The sequence below is a fragment of the Mchenga conophoros genome, linkage group LG4 (assembly GCF_057382185.1).
Source record: "Mchenga conophoros isolate Kocher_MC1m ecotype Shallow Benthic linkage group LG4, M_conophoros_male_GT1.1, whole genome shotgun sequence".
NCBI lineage: Eukaryota > Metazoa > Chordata > Actinopteri > Cichliformes > Cichlidae > Mchenga > Mchenga conophoros.
This window is the reverse complement of record NC_140529.1, coordinates 8,747,755-8,770,851: the sequence shown is the minus strand read 5'-3', so window position 1 is coordinate 8,770,851 and position 23,097 is coordinate 8,747,755. Positions and strand designations below refer to the sequence as shown.

Sequence of the window (23,097 nt, the reverse complement as noted above, 5' to 3'; positions counted from 1 at the left end):
CCACTAGAAATGATAGTCTCAGTGGTTTTGTGGTGCGCTGACCCCATACAGTCGGAGAGCACCTGCAGGTAATGGGCTTCTCTCTGTTGCCTGCTTACAGTCATTACAGTCGTCTTTATGTTATATTAGTAGGGCTGAATCTGTGTTGAGCTTGTACTAGTCTTGAAGAAGCTGGTAAGTTTATAACCTGAGCTAGAAAAATGTGTTACTGTCTGTGGTTAATCTCTATGGTGCTGATCAAAGGTTTTGTTTTTACTATTACGGCGTGTGTCTGTGTGTGAGTGAGAGGGGGGTGCAGGTGGTGACGATGGTGGTTAGGGGGGGTGAGATACCGTGTTTGCTCTTGTGTAACATGGCGATAAAGAGACCCTAAAAACAAATAGCCAGCTGTGGGTGTCGGGCAGAAGTACAGTTTTCGTTTGGTTTTTAAGGTTTGTTTGTTTTTTTAAATCGTCAATAATAGATATATTTTAATCTCCATGATAAAATTTGATTTCACATGCCGTATTGCGCGATGGTGTTTACGCAATGCCCATTTCTAGCCGCCAGGGGGCACTGTTGCAAAGGCTTATCGCGTTGGTGCCCAGTGTGCCTCCAGCAGAGAGCAGTGCTTGGTTGGATGTGAGCGCCACAGATCTGTCTCTACTTCCAGAGCGAAGATGGCGGTCTCGGTATTCCGTGGCGTGCGGCTTCTCTCCATTGGAGACGCGAATGGAGATATACAGCGGCACTCAGAGCAGCAGCCGCTGCGGTTAGAAGTGAAGACATCACAAGATGCTGCCCTCCTCAATCTCTCCAATGGTGAGTTGACCCTTTTCCGCAGTTGCCGCAGATGGTCGGCCTGACTCAACTGCCGCGCCGCTAATGCTATTGCAGCGTTAATGCTTACAGGCTAAACTGCCAGCGTTAGTAGCCGAGAAGCTAACGCATCTTGAGAGACCACGTCGCCACCTTCTGCTTGTCACGAGGAAGCTCTTAAAACCCCGTTTTATCACCGTCCCGTAGGTGTTTTAATGTTGCTAACTTTAAGCTCTCGCCATTCGCACGAGTTCAGTGCTTTGAAGACCACGGGAAACGTATAACGTAACACATGCAACGTAGCTTAAGCGCATCAGTAAGCAGGGTAGCTAAGTAATGTGTACTTTAATGCTAGTTAAACAATGCCACTAGCCTGGCCTCAGCGGTGATGCGCCAACGTCCCGCACATTTGCTTTTTGTGTTTTCTCCCTGTTTTCCCCCTCCTATCTCACCAACGTGTATTTTGTCTCACAAATATGTTCAATATATTAATATGTAAACGAATAGACTTTGTGTTGTCTAGAGACACCCGACGGACGGGTTCGAGTGTTTAGCTCGTGGACTAGCCTTCCCGATTGTTTTGGAGCCCAGAGCAGAGGGCATCACTCCTGACCCGCTCCGATGTGTTGTAATCCTTGGGACGACTCGCCGTCATCGCTGCTCTTTATTTTAGCCATCAGCACGTTCCCTTGTAAAACTTGCACTCTGTGTGCTGGTATAAGTTCGTAATGTTTAAGGTGCCAAGACGAAACCGGGCCCTCATTACTTATGCGTTTATCTTTGTTCTCGCTGGAACAATAGCCGGGTCCCGCCGCCTCCTTCCCTCCCGTGTGGAGGCAGCAGCAGAGCCGCTCCGCTCCTCCGCGGCTTTTCTGTTGAATGGGATGTCCCGCTGAAAAGAAACGGCCGCGCTGGACTCGCCTTCTGCTTCACACGCTCAAGTTCAAGAGAAGCACAACTCTGCGCCCAGGTTTCAGTGTATAATATCAGACCGTAGAGCTTTCTTCTAAAAATGATTTTCAGAGAACACAAGTTATACAAACTAACGAGGTTTGCCGCAAATAACTTATGTCATTGATTTTACACACAGTCTGTTTCAAATTGTTTGGCAGTATTGCTGTGTGGGTAACGCAGACCTTTCCGGAGCTGTGTGTAGTCTAGTAAATTTCCACAAGTGATGTCACTTACATTACTAATGGGCCAGGTCTGAAGTCTACCAGCTTTGAAAGAACGACATCTGGGGGTTTGGTTGGAAAGAAGGGCGCTTTACCAATCCTCTCCAGCAGGCTCGTCTCTGCTGGAGACCCTGCACTCATGTGCTCCTCCGATGCTTGGATTTCCTGTATGGTGAAGTCTTCTGCCCTCTTTGCTGGGTTCACGTGATTTAAGTTTAAATGTAAAAAGCACTTGATTTGTCTTTGACTTGGAAAGCGTTACAAAAACAAACTCGTATAACAAATTCAGGTCACTATGTGGAAATATTAAATATTAGTAAATAATGGAAAAAGCCTAATGAAATATAACCACTTAATTGTTATAAAAATGTCATTTGATACACACATTAGCACCATTAATAAAACATCTGTCGTCTCTTTGTGTGTGACAGCTCGGGAGCTCCTGTACCAAAACTCCAACAATCTTTCCAAGATGGGGGTTTTTTTTTTTTTTGGACTTAGGTAGGAATTCATGCCAGTTTTTGGAGATGTGAAGCAGATTTTTCCCTGTAATTTTAGCACCACATGAATGCACCATTACAGGGGAACAACCAAAGACTTTTCAGAGGACTTGTTAGTGAAGTGTCTCTTGTGCTGCAGTAAGCCTTACAATCCCTGTAAGATGTTTTAGAGGGGAGGTCTGTGTCCAGTGTTCATGCTTTACTGAAATACATAAGAATATTGCACTTTTTTAGACTGCTGTCTCAAATGATATATTTAAAATGTCATAATTAGAAACCTTTAACTTTCATGCTAGTCTGAAAGTCCATATAGATGAAAAAAAAAATATAGATAGATAGATATAGACACTGGATGTGCAGTCTGACTGGCTGACCATGCAGTGATGTGCATATTGTGTATTGTCATTTCCTGTCCAGTCAGGTTCGTGTATCCATGACGTAAAGCCCCATAAACAATCATCACACTCATCACAGCTGAGCAGGTGCAGGCTCACTGTGGGTGAGGCAGTAAGAGGAGACCTAGAGAGGAAGCAGCTTAGTGAAAACTAAGCAACGTTAATTCTGCTCACAGACGACAGCTGCGCACAATCATTTTGTGCGAGTTCCAGATATTGTCAGAACAGAAGGCTCATTTCTTTCACTGAATTGATGAAGGTAACAGTGGAGAAATGTTAGCAGGACGGTGTGAAAGTTATAGAACTTGAGCTCCTTCATATGTTTATGTAACAGAGGCCGCCTTATTGAAATTGCTGTTCCTACTAGTACCTACATGGCTCGACTTTTGCATTGGGTAGCAGTTGCTTTTTTTTGTCTTTCAACTACCTGCACGGCCGGGGTCAACCGATTGGCCAGTCAATGGCATCATGAGAGTGACTCCTTCACAAAAATCAAACCGCCATTTTTGAAACCTGGCAATGAGGGAAACGGCTGGACAACAACCAACACTGTGGTCTGACACAAAGCCATAGACTGAGCAGCAGGTGTACCATCGCCTTGGTGTGGTCCATTGTTGCTTTGTTTGTGTTACATGCAAATGATTTCACAGGAATTTCAGTCATGTTGCTGTGTGACCCCAAACTCATTAGGTGGTACTAGAAAATGACAGTAGTTGAGTAGGTACTAGTAGAAAATGGGCTTTGCTATCTTATGTTGTCATTTAATGGGAAGTTGCCTGGATCGTAAAGATGTAGGTCATGGCTAGCAGAAGCCAGCTCGTAAAAAAAAAAAAGCCTTAATGACATCACAAGTGCACTGCGTCACCTCAATTTCAGGTGACTGAATGTGTGACATTTCAAAAATGATCAGAATCGACACTTTTGTTCACAATATAGGAACTGTGTGATCCATTGATCCCCTACAGTTGGTCAGTGGACTGCCTGGATCATCTGTCTTTGTACTGAGACGGGTAATTTCTCACATTTTTAAAAAGGTATCTTATCATTTGTTTTGTAGTCTAAGTGGTTGAGAAGAGAACTCACCGACATGCTTGGCTGGCTTTTCTCCCAGAAGATGCATGTCTCTAAATCTGAAGTGTTGGTCTCAATCCTTTAATAGATGCTGGATTAGCTCCGCCTGCTTTATGAGTTCACACTGGGCCTGCTGTTTGGCCCTGGAGGAATATTTGCATTGGGCACTTTTACAGAAACGATTCTGTGGAACTTCCCTATACAGTTTTTTCCTTCCTCCTGACTTTTATTACATGGCCTGTTTTTCATAATGAAATGTGAATGTGAAACCTCAGAAAATAGAAGTTTATGCTTCGGTGTCCTGGTATCCTTTCTGCTGTTGTCAGCATGCAATCGTTCATTCTTGCAAAGAGCAAAATATGCCATTGCACTAAACCACTGTTTCATAGCAAAGCAGTTGCTTTTCGTTCTGCTCAGTTACCTGACAGGATAGACGACTGAGAAACTGAAAGAAATGTATTGGGCTCTTCCAGTCTGATGTTTTGACTCGAGGCCCATGAGGGTGCAGGCTGACTGTACCCTGAGGCTAAAATAAAAGACTAAGCGCTCTCAGTATGAAATAAATGAAATGAAAAATGGTCATAATGAACTTTAGTCAGTTATAGTAGAGTATGAGCGTATTATGTTGCTATATTGATGGAGTATGTTCTGATTTTTAAAATAGCTTTTTGTCTTGGTCGTGTATTTCCTCTGTAACAGTAAACACATTACAGGAGTCTTCACACCTTTATCAGACACTTTTAGTCCTGATAAACTCTAAAGACAGACTATAAATGGACTGAGGCAGAATGCCAGCCCAGCAACAAGAAAGCAATATTCTAGAAACACCTTTATCGTCCACTTTGACCTCAGTGGTAAAGAGTAAGTAAAATCAACTTTTTGACAACTGAAACAAAAGCTCAGAAGGAATTTCTTAATAGAAATCATTGGGTGTTCTTAGGATGCACCAGTTAATTTAACCTGTGCATCTAGGAGCACATCCTGAGAGCTCTATAATGTTAACAAAACCAAAGGCAGCTCAAGCTCACACTTCCTCCCTTATCAGCCCACAGATGGCTACACGCAACCAGGAGAGCTAGTCTCAGTTTTGTTTTTTTCTAGTCTCTTTAGAAATCGTCAATAAAGTGTTGGTGTTAGAGTGAATTGTTAAATGTTGTCATTTTTTATGCTTGCCAACTCTGATGAAAGGAATTCCACTGTCCCCCTTCCCAGATTCTCGAGGTTCTGGGTGGGGGGCTGTAGTGTCTTATTGCAGATACACCCTGTCTGGAAGATTTGTTTCTTGTGCTTTTATGACCCTTTGGTCAGCAGGAGGTCTCTCACACACACACACACACACACACACACACACACACACACACACACACACACACACACACACACACTCTTACAGAAGTTCACACATATACATACAATGCCTTGTCTTAGAACCATGTGGGCGTTGCTTTGCTGTGATGTGTTTTGTGTGAACTGTTTCTCAATAAAAGGCAGCGAGAGGAGGCCGGATTTGGGGGCATTTCGTGGTAGACATCAACGAGGCCTCCCTTGCAAGTGAAACGATCGATCGCTGTTGCCTTGTTTTTCTTTCACGGGAATAAGTCCTGGATACAGCGGGGTCTGAGTTTAGACCCAGCAGTTGGATACAGGTAAAACGTTGCATTTTAACAATGATGTCAACAAGGTAGTTCCGACTTGTGTTCCGGTTGTTTTGTGTACACATACAAATATACGCAAATCAGTAAATTTCAGCTCTTGCAGAGATCTTCTTGCAGCCTGTTTGAGCCGGACTAAGGAAACTAAGACTGCACTGTGTCCAGGTCTCTTCTATCCTCCTTTTCCAATCATTTTAAGTGTGAACCTACTGAGACAAGGTGCCAACACCAGCATTATAGTGCAATAGCAGTGACACAGCACGGGGTGGAAGATGCTATATTAACTTTGCTGCATGTAGTACATACTCATCAGGAGTCGTGCTAAGATTTATTTATTTCTTTGTTGACTTTTCATCAGCTGTGGCAGAAGAATTTTTGCTGCCCTCTCGATTGGCTTTAGTGGGCTTCTTATACGATAGAGAGGATGAGCACTGTCCAGTTCCTGAATCTTTCATTAAATGGTGTAAGAGAGCAAATCTTGTCCTAAACACCACAATGACTATTGTCCCCGTTAGTTTGGACCTGTTTTTGATGAACAATCCTTTATTTCAAATTTGTGAACATGAGCTGCGCACAGGTTGACAAATTGGTGTCCCCGAAATCATCCCTGAGATGCATATTGTGCTACATATTGTCTTATTGTTGTGATTGTTTTTATGTGGTGTATACAAATGTCATAGACACTTGGTGGAGTCATTGTTTACATTTAGGTGGCACGTATCCAACTACTAGCATCTCCTCCTTCATAACCTTCCTAAGTTGTCAGAGACTGACATGTGTCTCTTGCTCTCAGACGTGCCTGTGATTGCCACACTAGGGAACATAAATATATGCCATTGTTATAGCAATCATATCGGACTTATTTATACAGCGTAAAAATCTACATTGGTATTATCCCAGATGATATGTGGTGCAGGCCTCCTGGTCATTAATAACATGAGACATTTGGGATATCAGCTGTGGTCATTGTGCTTTCTTCTGCTACCCTCCTTCAGCACTCTGGCACTCACATGCTGTGATCTCAGCCCTCGCTGCTTTTAACCACCAGCAGAGTTTAAGCAGCATCACCTCGCTGCTTGTTTATATTTTGGTAAAGATAAGTATAAACTCTTTCTGTTCTCTCTCCCTTTCTTTCTAGGAGACGAGGCGAGCGTGTTCAAATGTTCGGTTTCCAGGGAGACCGAGTGCAGTCGCGTGGGGAAGCAGTCATTCATCATCACATTGGGCTGTAACAGTGTGCTGCTGCAGTTCTCCTCACCTACAGGTAAACACACAGGCAGCTGTGGCTCAGGAGGTACAGCGGGTTGTCTACCAGTTGGAAAGTTGGTAGGTTGATCCCAGGCTGCTCCAGTTGGCATGTGAAAATGTCCTCGGGCACAATACTGAACCCTGAGCTGTCCCCACTGCAATGCTTAGTAATAGGAAAAAAAAGTGCGTGAGTGTGAGTAAGTGAATGAAGCTTGTAGTAGAGTAGAAACGTGCAATATAAGCACCGTTCACCCCACCACAGTAAGACTGTTACACGTTGCATTTTATACAAGTTTGGAGCCAAGAATATGTCAACTCTCTGAAAGGGTTTTTTGTGTCTGGAGTTTTATGGAGCTGATGATGGTGAGCTGTTTCTGGGGTGTGGTGCAGCTTGTTAACAACAAAGTCAAATACTCATCTCATGACAGCCTGCTTTTATCACCTGCAGGACACTGTTTACAGTTTGCACTGAGTCAACGGTGTGTTCAGGAGCAGTGCAGTCATTTGAGTGTTATTAGTTAAAATAGTGTTTGTTTATCTGTTAAATGAAAATTGTGTCACCATTCCTGGAAAGCTCCTCAGACCTCTGCAGGGAGTGTAGGAGAGTGTCTGTTTCTCTGATGAGCATAAGTGTAGATTCTTACACCCAAATTTATTCCCTGTTTTATTTATTTTTTCTGCAAACAGTTTTACAACAAGTATATTTTTCTGTAAACATTAATATATGATCCTAAAGCAGGACAACTATACTGTCCTTGCTGACCTCATGTCAGATGTGTACGTAGACAAAGCCTTGGTTTGGATTCTCTTTATTTTTATTTGTTACTCAAACCCTTAAACACCCCCCAGTCTGCAACTGAAAGAATAAAAACTAAAGATGCCTTTTAATGAAATACTCATCAGATCCGATTGTCCCACATTTCATTCGTTGCGATATTCATATCAAGTTAACTTAATTAGTCAGTATTTTTGCCAGGTTTCTTTCCACGCTTCAAACAGGCTAATCTTTGTTGATATTGGAGGTCTTTATCAGTCTTAGTCAAACGCTTAAAACACACATTTTTATAATACTACTATAGACACACACACATACATGTTTTTATATCTCAGTGAGGACATCTCATTGACATCATGCTTTCCCTAGCTGCTTACTTTAACCACAACCATGAAAATGAATGCCTAGTCCTAACCCTCAGCCTAAACGTAACCATAACCTAACTGTAACCCTGACACTAAAACCACATTTTGAGCCTCAAAAATGTTTTCAAACTCACAGGGAAGGGCAGTTTGTCCCCATAAGTGACTGTTGGTCCCCACTAATATAGCTGCACGCCCATTTTCTGTCCTCACTAAGCTGTCTAAACATGTACACGCACACACTCACACAGGGCTGCGTTGTCAGCAGCTGTTACTTTCAACCTGCTTTATGGATTTAACAGCTTCACATTTTTCCCACAGGCAGTACACTCATCTGTGCTTGTGATTGGCTATACTCTGACAGATACATGTTCAGATGAACGGGGTGCTGTTGGCAAAGATTATATTTAATGTATTTCTATACCTCCATTTGGACGCACACATGCTCACGTGTGCCTGTGCATATGCCCCTTCTCACTACTGCCACAAATCTGATGACATTGGAAAAATAGCAGCCACTGCCATCAAGCTGACAGATGCTGAAAAAATGAAGTGCTTTTTGTTTATTTATTAATTTTATTTTATTTGGGAATAAATTGAGATTTAATTCAATTTTATTTATATAGCTCCAAATCACAACAGCCGCCTCAAGGCGCGCGATTAATTGAGATTTCTGTGTTCACCTTGAACAAAAAGTCGTCTAAATGCACAAATGAAGCAGAAAAAGAAGGAAATGTTGTGATTGTTGGATGCATCAGTATTGGTGCATTTTCCATGATATGTGTTAAAAATGCTAATACTGTGTGCACTGAGGAGGAGGTAGACCCACTCATGATTAATGCAGACACACACCAAGGTATGTGGGACATGGCAGTTTAAAAAAATGATCTATGCTTGTGAAATGCGAACTTAAATCTTAAAACTGTGATATTGAATTACTTAATTATTTAATCTTGTATTTGTTACACCTAAGCTGCAGTTGTTGCACATGATTTAATATTGTTTCCCAGCACGAGAGGACAGAAAACCAAACTGTTTACAGCTGACAGCACAGGAAGAGAAAAAGGATTAAACTGCAGTGTAGCTCAACAAAACCAACTTACGGTGTGTTTGTGCTTCGCTTCAGACTTTCAGTCTTTTTATAACGTGCTGAAGAACTGTCGTGGGCATCTTGGAGAGCAATCTGTCTTCAGTGAAAGAACAGAGGAGTCCTCTGCTGTACAGTATTTCCAGGTGACTGTCACACACTCTCACACACTCTCACATAATTTTGGGACTCTTGAATTATCTCCTGACTAATTTGAATCCACATTTCCTTTTAAACACACTGCAGTAATGACGCTTACTTTGTTCTTGGCTGAGTATTTATAGACTGCTCATTACAGGAATATTCAGTCAGAATGAAGCCTGCTTCTGTTTTTTTGGGCACCATCTGAACTACTTTGTGTTTAAAAGTAGCTGCAAGTCAGCTCCAGGAGGAGTTAAAAGGGCTCTGTAGCACTTCTACCTGCAAGCATCCATCTGTTGAGAAGCCGCTTGGTTTGGTTGTTTACAGATCCCAGCACAAACTTGGGTGCTTTATGTCTGAGCTGGTCCTTTTATTTACTTATCTTTTTTTTAAGAAACTTAAAGAAGATTAACTTTGTTTCTCTTTTTTTAAAACTGCAAATTGAGCTCAAGTCAAAGTGCCAAAAGTCCAAACTCATGAGCGTGCTTGTGTTTGTGTTTCTGCAGTTTTATGGCTACCTCTCCCAGCAACAGAACATGATGCAGGACTATGTTCGGACAGGGACTTACCAGCGGGCTATTCTCCAGAACCACACTGACTTTAAGGACAAGGTAGCGAGCTGAATATGTGCTATTTGATAAGGCTGACAGATGTTTGAAAACAGCTGGTTTACATTAAGTACAGACTAAAGTGTTGTCCTGCAGCTGTGACTGTGTGCTGTCTTTTCTCCAGGTGGTGCTGGATGTGGGTTGTGGCTCGGGAATCCTCTCTTTCTTTGCAGCTCAAGCTGGAGCTAGGAAGGTGTACGCTGTAGAGGCCAGCACCATGGCACAGCACGCCGAGGTACACACACAGATTCATGCTGAGATCAGTGACCTACCTCTGATTATGCTTTCACTGGATGCACAGCCTCTCACTGTTTACGATCCATTCTAAACACTATACTAAATGTTTTAAATTCAGGTGATGTTGTTTGAGCTGTGGGAATCTCGCTGTTGCTGAAAATGTAACAGCTATGAGCTCTGGCTGTCTGGACAGTCCACATTAACTTTAGATCAGACAAGCTAAATCCAGCTTTTTGAATGATGATGTGTTTGTTGTGTTGTGCTGCAGGTGCTGGTGAACAGCAACCGTCTGGGGGAGCGTGTGGCCGTCATTCCGGGCAAAGTAGAGGAGGTGACGCTGCCGGAGCAAGTTGACATCATCATTTCAGAGCCCATGGGTTACATGCTGTTCAATGAGCGCATGCTGGAGAGCTACCTGCATGCTAAGAAGTTCCTCAAACCTAATGGTGAGTCTTGGAAGAACAAGAGATGTACTTGAAATGTTAGAATGGAGGCTGAGACTGCAGACAGCCACAGATTAGTGACAGTAGCTGCTTCTGGCGAGTTCTGCATGTTGTCAGATATCCACAGGCTTTGGTGTTCCAAATCATTTGATGTCAGTTTAGAAGAATCTTGCACTGTGGTGGAAGATACGTGAACACGAGTTTTGCTTACTGTCTTCATCGGTGCGGGTGTTTCAGGTAAAATGTTCCCCACTATTGGAGATGTCCACCTGGCCCCCTTCACAGATGAGCAGCTGTACATGGAGCAGTTCACCAAAGCCAACTTCTGGTAAGAACAGAACGAGGGAGGGAACGAAGGAGGTTCTCTGGGTCAGCGTCATTGTTTTCTTCATCGGATTCATTTGGTTAGAAAGCTTTTCTATGCATGAATGTCTTTTTAATGCCTTATCAAATTGAGAAACTCCTTCATGCATCTGAGCTCCAAGTAAAGGCAGTTTTCTTCTTTCTTCTCTGCTGGCAGTTTAACTATTCATTTGTTTCTGTTATGAGAGCGGAGTATTGTTCAAAATGTTGGTCATTACGTTCGAAATCTTAATCATCTTTTCGGGGCTAGTTTGACCGTTTGCATCAGCGAGGGAGTTGGTGCTTCAGCAGCGTGCAAAGGTGTTTATCGCACTCAGAGGTATGAGTCATGCAAACTAGCGTGATAACAGTAGGCACGAGTGAGTGTAGGACGCAATCAGAGTCGATGCTAATGTTGTCGAGTTGACGTCAAACCGGTTTCGGCTGTTTAAGAAGCAGTAGATCCTTGGAGAGGTGTGTCCCTAAATACAAAATGTACTTGGTTTTTGTTGTTGATTTTGTTTTTTAAATGATGATGTCATGTTGGGCTTGCAGGAGTACTCGCTGCCCAAAATGAGCTAATGATTTGATTTTTATTGCTCTTGTTTACTTACATTCATTGGCATGTGCATTGGTGCGTGTGCTTTTTATGACTCAGAATTCAGCTTCATTTTAAAATACACTAAGACTCCTGCAGGGTCAAGTGTGTTGGTGAGCCATTTTTATTGCTGAGGCAGGAATCAAGCAATCTAAAAGTGGGAATCTACACTTCTTCCTGTCCCCTCAGGTACCAGCCCTCCTTCCACGGTGTAGACCTCTCTGCCCTGCGGGGGGCAGCAGTGGACGAGTATTTCCGCCAGCCAATTGTGGTAAGTAATGCATGCATGCATGTGCAGGATTTTAAGATCAGAATTGAACAAACGAGCAAAGCGATCTGACGGTAATATCGACTTCTTAATTGGCTTTTTGTGGGCGCAGTGTTTTGTAGAAATTAGAGTTGTGTGAAAGCAGATTTCTTTCCCCCCACAGGACACGTTTGATATCCGTATTCTGATGGCCAAGTCAGTCAAATACACAGTCAACTTCCTGGAGGCCAAAGAAGAGGATCTTTACAGGTGTGTGTCCAGTTTAATGTGTGTCTGTGATTACTTTAGGAGTGTCTACTAATAAATGATAAATGGTTTTGCTTTCAGGATAGAGATTCCCTTTAAGTTCCACATGATGCATTCGGGCCTGGTGCACGGCCTGGCTTTCTGGTTTGACGTGGCTTTTATTGGATCAGTGTAAGTCAGGAAGTCTGCGTGAGTGTGTTGAAGCTAAAGAAGTTTTGACGTGCGCCAGATTTGTCCTTAAACATCAATCTATTTGTGTTCCTGTAGGATGACAGTGTGGCTATCCACAGCACCCACAGAGCCTCTCACTCACTGGTACCAGGTGCGCTGTCTCCTGCAGTCTCCTCTTTTCACCAAGGCTGGGGACACTTTGTCCGGCACTGCGCTGCTGGTGGCCAACAAGAGGTATGTTAGAATTAATGCAAGAAAACTACAGTTTCATTCACCCAAATCTGTAGCATAAGCTTTGACGTCACAGCAAACCCTGTTGTCGTGTTTTGGAAACCTGTTCATTTCCTAGCTGAAGTTGGGCATCAACATGGGAGCGTGCCTTAAGTGGCCACTCCAGGAACCTTGCTTGCATGCTAATCATGTTATTCTGATGATAATTAGTCTCAATATTTACTTCTTAACAGACAAAGCTACGACATCAGTATTGTTGCCCAGGTGGACCAGACAGGATCAAAGTCCAGCAACCTCCTGGACTTGAAGAACCCCTTTTTCAGGTGAGTTTATCCTGACCACAGCAAACACAGCCAATCTGCTTTGCACTATTGACACAGTGTCTGGTGTCGGTGAACAGTCTTCTCTAACTTCTTATATCTATTTTTATCTATGTGCAGGTACACAGGCACTACCCCCAACCCCCCTCCTGGCTCACACTACACCTCCCCGTCTGAGAACATGTGGAACACAGGGGCAGCCTACAACATGAGTCAGGGGATGGCTGTATCAGGTGAACACACTCAGACACTGCTAGATTAAGTAAATACTTCAGACATGGCGTGGTATGTCCATTCTCCATATCCCAGCTGTCTTAGAGCAGAGGCAGAGTACACCCTGGACAGGTAGTCTGTCGCAGGGCTAATACAGAGAGACAGACAATCACTCGCACTCACAGGCACACCTGGGCAATTTAGGCCAATTAACCTAACCCCATTAACTGCATATCTTTGGACTGTGGGAGGAAGCCAGAGAGAAACCACGCGAACACGGGGAGAACAAACTGCAAACAGAAAGACCACCGTGCTGCCGCACAGAGACCAAAGAACAACAAATATAGTTACCTGTTAGAACAAAGCAGGACTGAGAATTAAATGCATTGGATGGTGCTCACTAATCATGATGACAGCGATGAAGACCAGCAGCTGAAACACGATGGTCAAGCGATGAAGTTGTTCTGTATAGTAGTGTAGCTGCAGCGGTTCTTCAGATTTGTCCTCTTCTCTGGGCTTCTTGGAAGTAAGTGAAGCGGTTCCACAAACGTCCGCTTTAGTAGCAAAACTCCAATGTAGAAACAGGAAAGACTAAATCAGTTCAAACATGAGCCAGTGTAAAAACCAGTCTGCATGAATTTATTATAGTACACATGCCTGAAATTTCATGCACATCTATTCTATAGCTTTATTAGCTCAAGTTTCTGAGAACCTGGGAAGAAGACTGTATATAATGATGGACATAGCCAGGTGTGACTCACTTTGCCCTGGAGCTAGATTGAAGTCCAGAGTTACGCCTTGTAGTCAGCACCAGCTTTTCCAGCTGTAACTGTGCAGATACAAGAGGAAATGCTAGGTTACAGCTAAACTAGCAACATATGCTAATAGACTGTTTGTTTGTTTTTAAAGGTTGAATGTTAGTTTAAAACAGTTTGTTCTAAAATATTTATGAGGAATGAACAGCAACAACATCCTGTCTGAAAAGTTAAACTTCCAAATGTACAGTGCGGCCCTGCAGTAGAAGGACTTCCTGCCATGGTGCATCACTAACTGCTTACCAACTCCGGCATCACATTTTAAGATCACTTCCACTCTGGATGTGTTCAGGAACCAACCCCAAAGAGTGTTTTTTTTGTTTGTTTTTTTTTGACGGTTTATAGTAAATGCTGTTTTTTGGGTTTCTTTGCTGCCTCTTTCTTCAGGGATGCCCGCAGCTTATGACCTCAGCACAGTCATCGGCAGCGGCCCGTCAGTGTCTCACAACAACCTCATCCCCCTGGGTATGAATCTCATCTGAAAATCATCATTTTACTGTTACTGGAGTGCATCTTTAGTCCTCAAAACACTGACATTCAAGCTCATCAAATCACACTTAACTCTTTTAATGCTGTTTTTTTTAATTTATTTTTTTAACCCCACTCTGTTGTTTCGGCTCCTCTGAGCAACATCAAAGGGCTTTTAGTTTGAAAACGTTTGAAAGTACTCAGTTATAGTTTAGCTTTTGATTTTAGTGATATTTCTGATGTTTACATCAGAATACAGCTTATAGTCTGTGATGGGACCCAAATTACTGCAGATTTTTGTAAAGCAGCTGATGTGGCATGCGTTTATTGCTCTGGTGAAATGGTTTGTCACTCCCGATGCTACTTGGTTTTAACAGTGCTTTCATCTCTGATTGGTCACAGTGAACACAGGGATTGTAAATCATACCCACTCCAGGATGGGCTCAATCATGAGCACAGGAATTGTCCAGGGTAAGCCCACTGGTCCACAAACACAAGTTTACTGTCCAAGTCTTCTCAGTGTGAACGTTGACTGTTATGCTTTGTTTCCAATTCAGGAGCCACTACGGGTCAGTCCGGCCCCAGTAGCAGCGGTACTTACTATCCTGTCACCAACCAGTTCACCATGGGGGGCGCTGCCATCTCCATGGCCTCACCTATGGTCATCCCTAGCAACACCATGCATTATGGCAGTTAAGACGAAGACCTCGCAAAGACCTCCTATGCCCCCGCATGAGAAGAATCCCCCTTCCCCTCCCCAACCCAGATTGATCACCAACTGCAGCCAAAACCAGTATACCAAAACCAGCTCTGTGCTGGAGATTCCTTTTTGTTCGACACCCTCTTTCTGCTCTGTTGAATCATCGCTAGATGAACCGTTGAAAACTCTCGTTTCCGTCCAGACTCTTGTCTTTCCGAAAGCCGAAGCCTTCCTTTTCCCCCTCCCTCACTGGGACTGTATCATCTGAGATGCACAGCAGTTTATCATCTGACCTCCCTGGGTTTCCACCCTCCTTCGATATGTATTTCAATCCCTCCACCTCCCTTATTTTCTCTTTATAGCTCATTATTTAGATGTCATGACCCTGCGAGTGTTTGTCTTTCCTCAAGAATCCGCTTGTTGTCAGATACCAACATCGGTCCGCTCCCGTGGTTCTCCACACTTCCTCACCAGTGATGCTGAAGCTTTTCACTTGTGCAGTAGGACACTGTTATCATGATCATCATCACTGCGTCTCTACAGGTGCCACCTTAGATTTTCATACTGGATCCAGCCATGTTCCCTCCACACTTCCCCAGAGACTGAGCTGTGCCGAATGAAACAGCCCCCTCAAATCATTAAACAAATGGCATCTTGCTTACTCCTACTCATGCAGTTTGGGTTTAGGCGGAGGAGGATGGATCACAAACTGAAGCCATCTACAAGTCTTGGCACCCAGAGGAGTAGAAATATTTTTTTTGTGTTTTGTTGTTTTGTTTTTTTCGTGGCTTGGACAGGCTGACCCTCAGAGTTCTGCTTGGAAGCATTGGTGTTGCTCTATCACCTTCCATGCTGAGTCATGATAACGGAGCGTCTCAGTGTCTGCTATAAGTTGCTGTTTGTTGACATCCCCAGTCTTTTAAAATGATGGCATTCTCCAATTCAGACAGGTTACCTTTCCGTTAATGTTGTTCAGCGTCTTATTCAGACAAATCCACAATATGTACACAGCGTTGCCCGCACGTGTAGCCAGCACTAATTCTGGTGGAATTTGACCCCATTTCTAAATGTTTGGGTCTCTGCTGTTGTCAGTCAGAAGCGAGTCTCCTTTTTGTGTGCGCGCTGCTGTTTAGGACGTTCAGAGTTGTAACCGTGTGTGTTTCTATCAGTAAATGTGACTACACTGAGACTTGTGTGATGATATAAGTGATGCGTAAATGTTACTAGGCCTTATAAGATGACTCACTGTGGTTAATATCTGAACAGGAAACTTGAAGATGCCCTCGGGTTAATGGAAAAGAGCGACTGAATGGTTGGGGCTTTTCAGTAAATGCTCCTGTGTGCCATTCAGTGTGGCTGCGCGTGCTGTTAGGGTTAGAGTCCTACTTACCCACGGACTCTGAAAGAATGAGTAGCTGAAATATTGGTGTTGCAGATGGGATAAGTTGGGATGCTAACTTACCTCATCTTTGCATAATACCACTTTATTCTACTTCCTGTTTTTCATATTAAGAAGCAGTAGAACTGTTCAGATTACCGACTCACACCTTCTAAAAACAGTAGGTGTCTTAGATGGATTTAATATCTTGAGGAAAATCACAGGAAAATAAAACTTGAGGAATCGGATGCTTTGACGAGCAGCAGTAGGATGCTGTGTCTGCACAGGACATTTCCAGCTCTGTCTTCATTGTGGCATTGCCACCGTCCAAAGTGAATACAAAAATTCAACAAGACACCATTAGAGGAGTTGCAGGAAGATTTTTTTTTTTGGTCCAGTCTTTATTTCGTGTTATACAACTGAATTTAGCATGAAGTTCACACATTGAAATTCATGTTTTTAAATCAGAGTTTTAAGGCAAATCTGTATTTGAGCTGATGACCTGTTTGATCCTGTAGGGTTCTTCCCATTCCAGATGAACATGTTTGTCACCACTGTAAACGGCTCCAGCTCGATATGAAAGGGTTTCTGATCAGTGCGTGAACTGTACGACACTTACAGTGGTGGTAGTAGTAATAGATGGTCAGGAGATGATAAACTTACAGCAGTTCACTCATCCACATCGATCTGTAATTACGGCCCTGTCATAGTAGTCAGCTTTATTCTTGTTAGAGTTATTTTTGGCTGCCACCAAATTTTGGCTTTTGTTGGTCTGTGGTTGCCAAATAGCTGCTAGCTGCTTGCCATGTCTCTTTAGGGACTTGTGGAAGATTTGATTGTTTCTTGTACCCAACATGGAAGGTGACGGATCGCACAGTCAGAGAGAAGCTAGAACATTTCAGCCCTGTCAGCCTAAAATATGAAATGCACTTTCTGCTGCTGCTCATGTTTTCTGCACCCAGAAGGTTTTTTTTTAAAAATCAGAATAAATTGCAGCAGCTTCTTGCCAGTCAGGCATTTGTTGAGCCAGATTGCTTTGGTGCAGTTGGAGGAAGATTTGGAGAATGAACCAGTAAAGACCAATGACCCAGGATGCAGCCAGCTGGCTAGCAGGAAAAGAAAAGCTGTGCCGGACCGGCAACGTCCTAGTTTACATCTTTGTTTCCTTTGCCTGACGCTCCTCCCAACCTCCCTTTGAGACTGTGAGACTGTCACAAGTAGACTTCAATGACAAGGCGAGGGAGAAGGGGCCGGTACGCCTCTCTCCTCGTCTGTTCAATGTGTATGACCTCCAACATATCATTGCCCCAACACACACACCCCTGCCCACACCCCCTTTTTATCAGTCAAGGAAAGAAAGACTGACACATTTATGCATTGCTTCCAGTGTCACAACTATTGGAATTTGAGTTAGTAGGAGTGCTGAGGGGGGAAAAATGTCTGTTTGTAGGAATAACTTTTTTTGTTTTCTTGATATATATTTTTTCTTTATTTCACAAAAAAAGCAAACAAGGAAAAAAGCGCAAATTAAATGTTGTGGAAATGTTTCAAAACCATCCTGGAGTCAGGTGTTGTAGTACTTTAATTTGTTAAATAGACTGTGGATACAACAGATGTTTACCATGTTGTAGCTGCTCTATAGCCATCGTGTCTCTTCTGTCATGGATTCATTGCTCTGTGTAGTCATAGTGGCATCCACTTTGACCATGGAAGTGTATGAGGAAGACTCACTGTCATGTTCTCTCATTTGTGTTCACCAACTAGTAATAACACCTTTCTCACTGTCTGACATTGACTCGTCTGCTCCAGACACAGTTAAAAGAAGCCACTGTGCTTAAGACTGCTAAGTGATTCCTGCTTTATGGGTACATTAGTCACTGATGTCCCAGTAGGCACCCTTTAAACCTTTAAATGACGCCATGAGGCATCTATTATGGAGCAACGCATGGAAACGACTAATATCCAAGGCAAATTGGTAACAGAATAGAATATAAAAAGTAACTGATCATAGAATCATGACTTAAGAATAGTATATTCTGGCTTGCTTTCAGGAACAACCATAAGATTGCTGATATGGCTCTGTCTTCATAATTTCCCTGTTTAAAAACGGGCAATGTCACTGCTACTTAATTTGAAAAGGGGTCAGGAGGTAATGCTGAAGACAACTTCGAGGTACTTCCAATGATATCTGCTGATACTGTGGTCTGAAAGTGGTCGGGCGAAAGCTGAATATTATTGGTCCTAATTGATGATAATTGGCAAAGAAAATGCAGTTTATCCATGATGATGAGTATTATTTACAAAAGAAATAATGGGGGGACTCTTATTGGTTAAGCTATTTTAAACATTTATATTGTCTGTGGGTGTTAAAAACATAGCTGTCATGTCATAAAGGCCTCGATATTTCCACCTGTGCAGTCGAGTGTGTACAAAATCATACGTGAAGAAGGGCGGGTCTAACTGTGAAGGTGCATCGCTTGATTGAGTCATTAGCCAATGAGCTTGTAGTTTAATGCCACAGGAAATCCTCCATTTAAAAACATGTTGTGGCCAAGATTTACAAAACAGACTGTTTTTATTCACTGACCCCAAATAAGTGACTCGGCCCATGAACTCCTGGGACACCACAGGAAATCTTTCTGTCACAACCATCCTGGTGCTAGTATGCTAGCAGTTGCTAATTAGTCATCAGTGCTGCGTCCAGCTGAAAATAACTGTAATGTCAGATTGCTGATATTTATTCATAAACCTTGGGGGTGCTCATAAAACCCCTAAGGGTTTTTTATTTAAATAGAAATAGAATTGTCTTTGTTTTTTGTGATGAATACAGCAGGTTGCGACACAGACCTCATGGGAGGCCTTCAGGGCAAGTGGTGCCTACAAACCAAACAAGGGTCTAAAAACAAGATTAAAAACTTGGGTTTCACAAATGTTTCTAATCTCCAGCAGTGTTCTGAACATGCATGTGTTTATATGTAAGTGTTTTCAGCCAAGCTGTGGGAAAATGAAGAGAGTTTGAGAGGTACAGTATTGAGGAAATCCACACTGAGGTGTTTGTACTTGAGGTAAGTGTTAAGGACAACGGTTTGGGTGGTTTCTCCTAGACTCACTGGTACAATGCTGTTCCAATAGCCATAATAAAAATACCAGCTACTCCAAATTCAATTGGGTAGCTAGGTGTAATTAAAGATGAGAGCCGTACTTACTGAGATCATAAAGCGTTTAAATTTATAAAATTGTAGGTGGAACTGGGATTGCACTCCATTTAGAGCACAGTTGTCGAACTCCAGGCCTCGAGGGCTGGTGTCCTGCAGGTTTTAGATGTGTCCTTGATCTAACACGGCTGATTTAAATGGCTGAATGACCTCCCCAACATGTCTTGAAGTTCTCCAGAAGCCTGGTAATGAACTTATCATTTGAATCAGGTGCGTTGACATAGGGTGAGATCTAAAACCGTGCAGGACTCGAGGCCTGGAGTTTGACACCCCTGATTTAGATCTTTCTCTGGTCTGGAAAAAAGGTTGGGTGTTTTTTTTTTTTTCTTTCTTTTCTTTTTTTTTTTCTTTTTCCAAATGCTATTTTTTAAAAAACAAAACAAAAAACCCCCCAAAGCCTTCTGTAAAGTTAGGGCATCTCACATTTAAACAGAGATTAGTAGAAACGGTTTGAATCATATCTGTCAAAAAGATTACAGTTTATAGATGTAAATGGGAGTTGCACAAAACGTTCCATGGAGTTACGCTCTCTGGACTGTTGCTTGTAAAATTACACGTGCTTCCCTTTGATGATCCTGTTAGAAAGAAAACTTCAAACACTTTCATCACTAGACGGATGATACCCAACTTTCTTTATCCATGAAGCCATTTTTAGGAGTTTTCCTTCAGTGTGTTATTTGGCTAACTGTTAAATCAAGAATCCAGTTTAAAAACCTCCTCACATACGAAATCTTGAACAATCAGGCCTTGTCTTGTCTTAAAGATCGCATAGTACCTTGTTCTAACAGAGCACTTCCCCCTCAGGGTGCAGGTTACCTGAGGGGGAAGGGATGTTAGTGGAATAGGAAACATGTTTTAGCTGTCAGGTCTTTCTTCTGTGGAACTAGTTTCCTTGTTTGTTTCTGTACTTTCAAGAGGTCTAGAAGTTTATTTATTGATTTAAAAAACAAAACAATTTCGCTTTCATTCACCCAACTATAGCTCTTAGTTAAGCTGGCTTATGCAGGCTTAAGTGAGTCTGCATACACATTTCTGGTTGGACAGAGGAGGGAGAGGGACATTCACCCAGTCCAGACACGCTGTAAATAAAAGATTACATTCATTTTGGCACTCCCCATGTTAAAGCCTTAAGGCCACCATCATGATGGTTTCTCTGAGCCAGAAGTGATCCTGTTTAGGGACATGATGGAGGGTTGAACGTTAGGGTGGGATTGCCTCTGAGCTGAGGTTTATGGCAAGAGTGAAAGGGAAGGTTTGCAAGATGGTAGTGAAGCCTGGTGCGAAATATGGCTTAAAAATTAGGCTGAGCTGGAGGTAGCATAGTTGACGATGTTAAGATTTTTATTGGGGAGTGACCAGAATGGACAGGATTAGAAATTAACATATCAGAGGGACTCATCAGTTTTTCCACCTTGGAGACAAAAGTTAGAGAGACGAGACACAACTGTCAGAGAGGAGGAAGACCACAGAAGATTCATGGATGTAATGAAGAAGAGCACACAGAGGGTTGGTGTGACCTTGGAGGATGCAAAGGATAGAATCAGCTTGAAGCAGATGATCTGCTGTGATGACCCTAAATTTACCAGCACAAGAAATATTGTTTGAAATATGAGCTAAAGTTGCGATCATACATTTTTTTGTTGATAAGCTCAAATGGAAAAGAAATAGGAAAAACTTGCATCGGCTTTGGCTTGCTTCATATAGCAAATCATGTAAGGTTTATATGATTTACTCATGAAAGTGGCCACTTTCTCATTACTTTCATATATTGTATTAGTAAGTATCCAAAACATACAAGTTTCATTTATATAATTTTTCAAGGTTTCTTATGTCTGTTTTCACTCTTGTCTGCTTTTCATACAAGTTTCACACAAGACAGATACAAACTTGATAAGATTTATAAATATCTTTTCCATATGGGAGAAGATGAGAAAGAATTGAGAAAATGGACAGAGACAAAAAACAAAAAGAAAACTCTTCTGTAGTGCATTTAATGTTTACTTGATGAAGAACAGTGTACACATACTGGTCCCGCTCTCTTATCTACCTTGTTTTTCTTAATGGAGCTGGTTTTAATAGTTGTGAATGCACGAGCGTAAAATGCATTCACAACTATTCAGTTGTATTCATAGTCTGTATGCGTTACTAATATTCTGCTTAACATACAGACTCCTGTGGTTCACTCGGTGTAAGCGGGGCCTATTATTTCTAATATTATTATTGTGCTCTGTTCCAGGAAAGCCTGTTTTAAGTAAATAAAGTACAGTTTATCGTGTGTGTGTGAGAGATCCATAGTCTGGGTAGTGCAAGGGCAGCAAGTTTAATCTGGTCCCGTCTCTCCACTGCAATCCTGCAGTGTTATTTATTCTTTATCTGAATGTGGGAAGGCTGCTTTCTGACTCAGATGTAGTAGGCGTTAAGATGATCACGAGGCTGATGGAGTCAGCAAAAACCTCCTCTCACGTAGCTCTGGATGACAAGGGGAAAGAGTAAAAATACATGGGATTTGTTATTCTAAATATTAGCATCAGGCTCAAAAACAATCCTTGTGATTCAAATTGTTATTTTGTCCTGTTACTTTTGAGATTCTGAAAATGGAGTACATACGAAAAAGATGTGTCCCTTCTTATTTCCAATAATGACAGACAAGTTGATGGATTAGGCCAACAAGAGTCTGCATGGATTGATGTTTGCAGACATAGTGATCTGTAGTGAGAACAGAAGGCGGACGGAAGAGAACCTGGAGAGGTGGAAGCATGCTCTGGAAAGAAGAGGAGTAGACTGATTAAGGTGGATGACTTTAAATACCTGGGGTCAACCACCCAAAGCAACGAACAGTGCACGAGACAGGCGAAGAAGAGATTGCAGAATGTATGGAGACAGGTTTACAAGACTGTTGAGAGACCTGCTATGATGGTTTGAAGATGGTGACACTGACATAAAGACTGCAGGCAAAGGTGAAGTTGGTAGGATTTTCATTGGGACAAGATTAGAAATGAGTACATGAGAGAAAAGGGAAGATTGCAGAAAGGTTCATGGATGTAGAGGAGGACATGAGGAGGGCTGGTGTGACAGAAGAGAGGGAGGCTAGGGATAGGGTGAGATGGAGTCCGATGATCCACTGCAGATGTGCACTGATGACGAGATGTAGTTACATTTCTCAGGAGATGCATGTCAGGTTACATTTTTGGTATAAGGTTTCAGCAGGGTTTGCTGTTACAATGTACTTGGAATGGGAATAGTGTATATCACGATGATGGATTATCTCAATTTAATTCTGAATATTTACAAAACAAAAATCTTAAATTGAAAGAAGTCGAAGTTGAGCTTTAAAGCAGTCAAGCATCTTCTCAAATCATTTCACTAACACAAAGTCAAAGTAGGTCAAATTCATCCTGAAACCAGGTCCGAATGAAGTATGTTGAGAAAAAAACAAATCTAGACAAATGTCTGAAGATCTGTGTTAGACATCAAGTCTGAACCAAAGCCATGTCTCTAGTCTTCCTGTCACATAAGGGACCTAGTTCAAGTCAATCTTTGAAGTTGCTTAAGGTGATTCACATCGCTCAACTGCAAACCTTGTAATCCTTTTCAGCTGTGAGTGATCAAAGATTGGAACAGTAATAAGATCCAAACAATC

The 23,097-nt window shown here is 42.4% G+C and overlaps 1 protein-coding gene across 1 annotated transcript; it reads left to right on the top strand.

The window, feature by feature from the left end:
* Positions 1-590: 590 nt before the first annotated feature.
* carm1 (coactivator-associated arginine methyltransferase 1) lies at positions 591-18,028 on the top strand. Its single transcript, XM_085270213.1, has 16 exons — positions 591-801; positions 6,730-6,855; positions 9,103-9,209; positions 9,711-9,815; positions 9,937-10,047; positions 10,318-10,495; positions 10,730-10,820; positions 11,622-11,703; positions 11,864-11,949; positions 12,028-12,117; positions 12,214-12,351; positions 12,582-12,671; positions 12,789-12,901; positions 14,084-14,161; positions 14,567-14,635; positions 14,722-18,028. The coding sequence occupies exons 1-16, from the start codon at positions 660-662 to the stop codon at positions 14,859-14,861; spliced, it is 1,746 nt and encodes a 581-aa protein (XP_085126339.1). The 5' UTR covers positions 591-659; the 3' UTR covers positions 14,862-18,028.
* Positions 18,029-23,097: the final 5,069 nt, after the last annotated feature.

Excerpts from the sequence above, each read along its gene's own strand:
- carm1 (XM_085270213.1), top strand. The coding sequence starts at position 660 with ATGGCGGTCTCGGTATTCCGTGGCGTGCGGCTTCTCTCCATTGGAGAC. Across the intron at positions 11,950-12,027 it reads AAAGAAGAGGATCTTTACAG|GATAGAGATTCCCTTTAAGT; the intron begins GTGTGTGTCCAG and ends TTTTGCTTTCAG. Across the intron at positions 12,902-14,083 it reads TCAGGGGATGGCTGTATCAG|GGATGCCCGCAGCTTATGAC; the intron begins GTGAACACACTC and ends CTCTTTCTTCAG.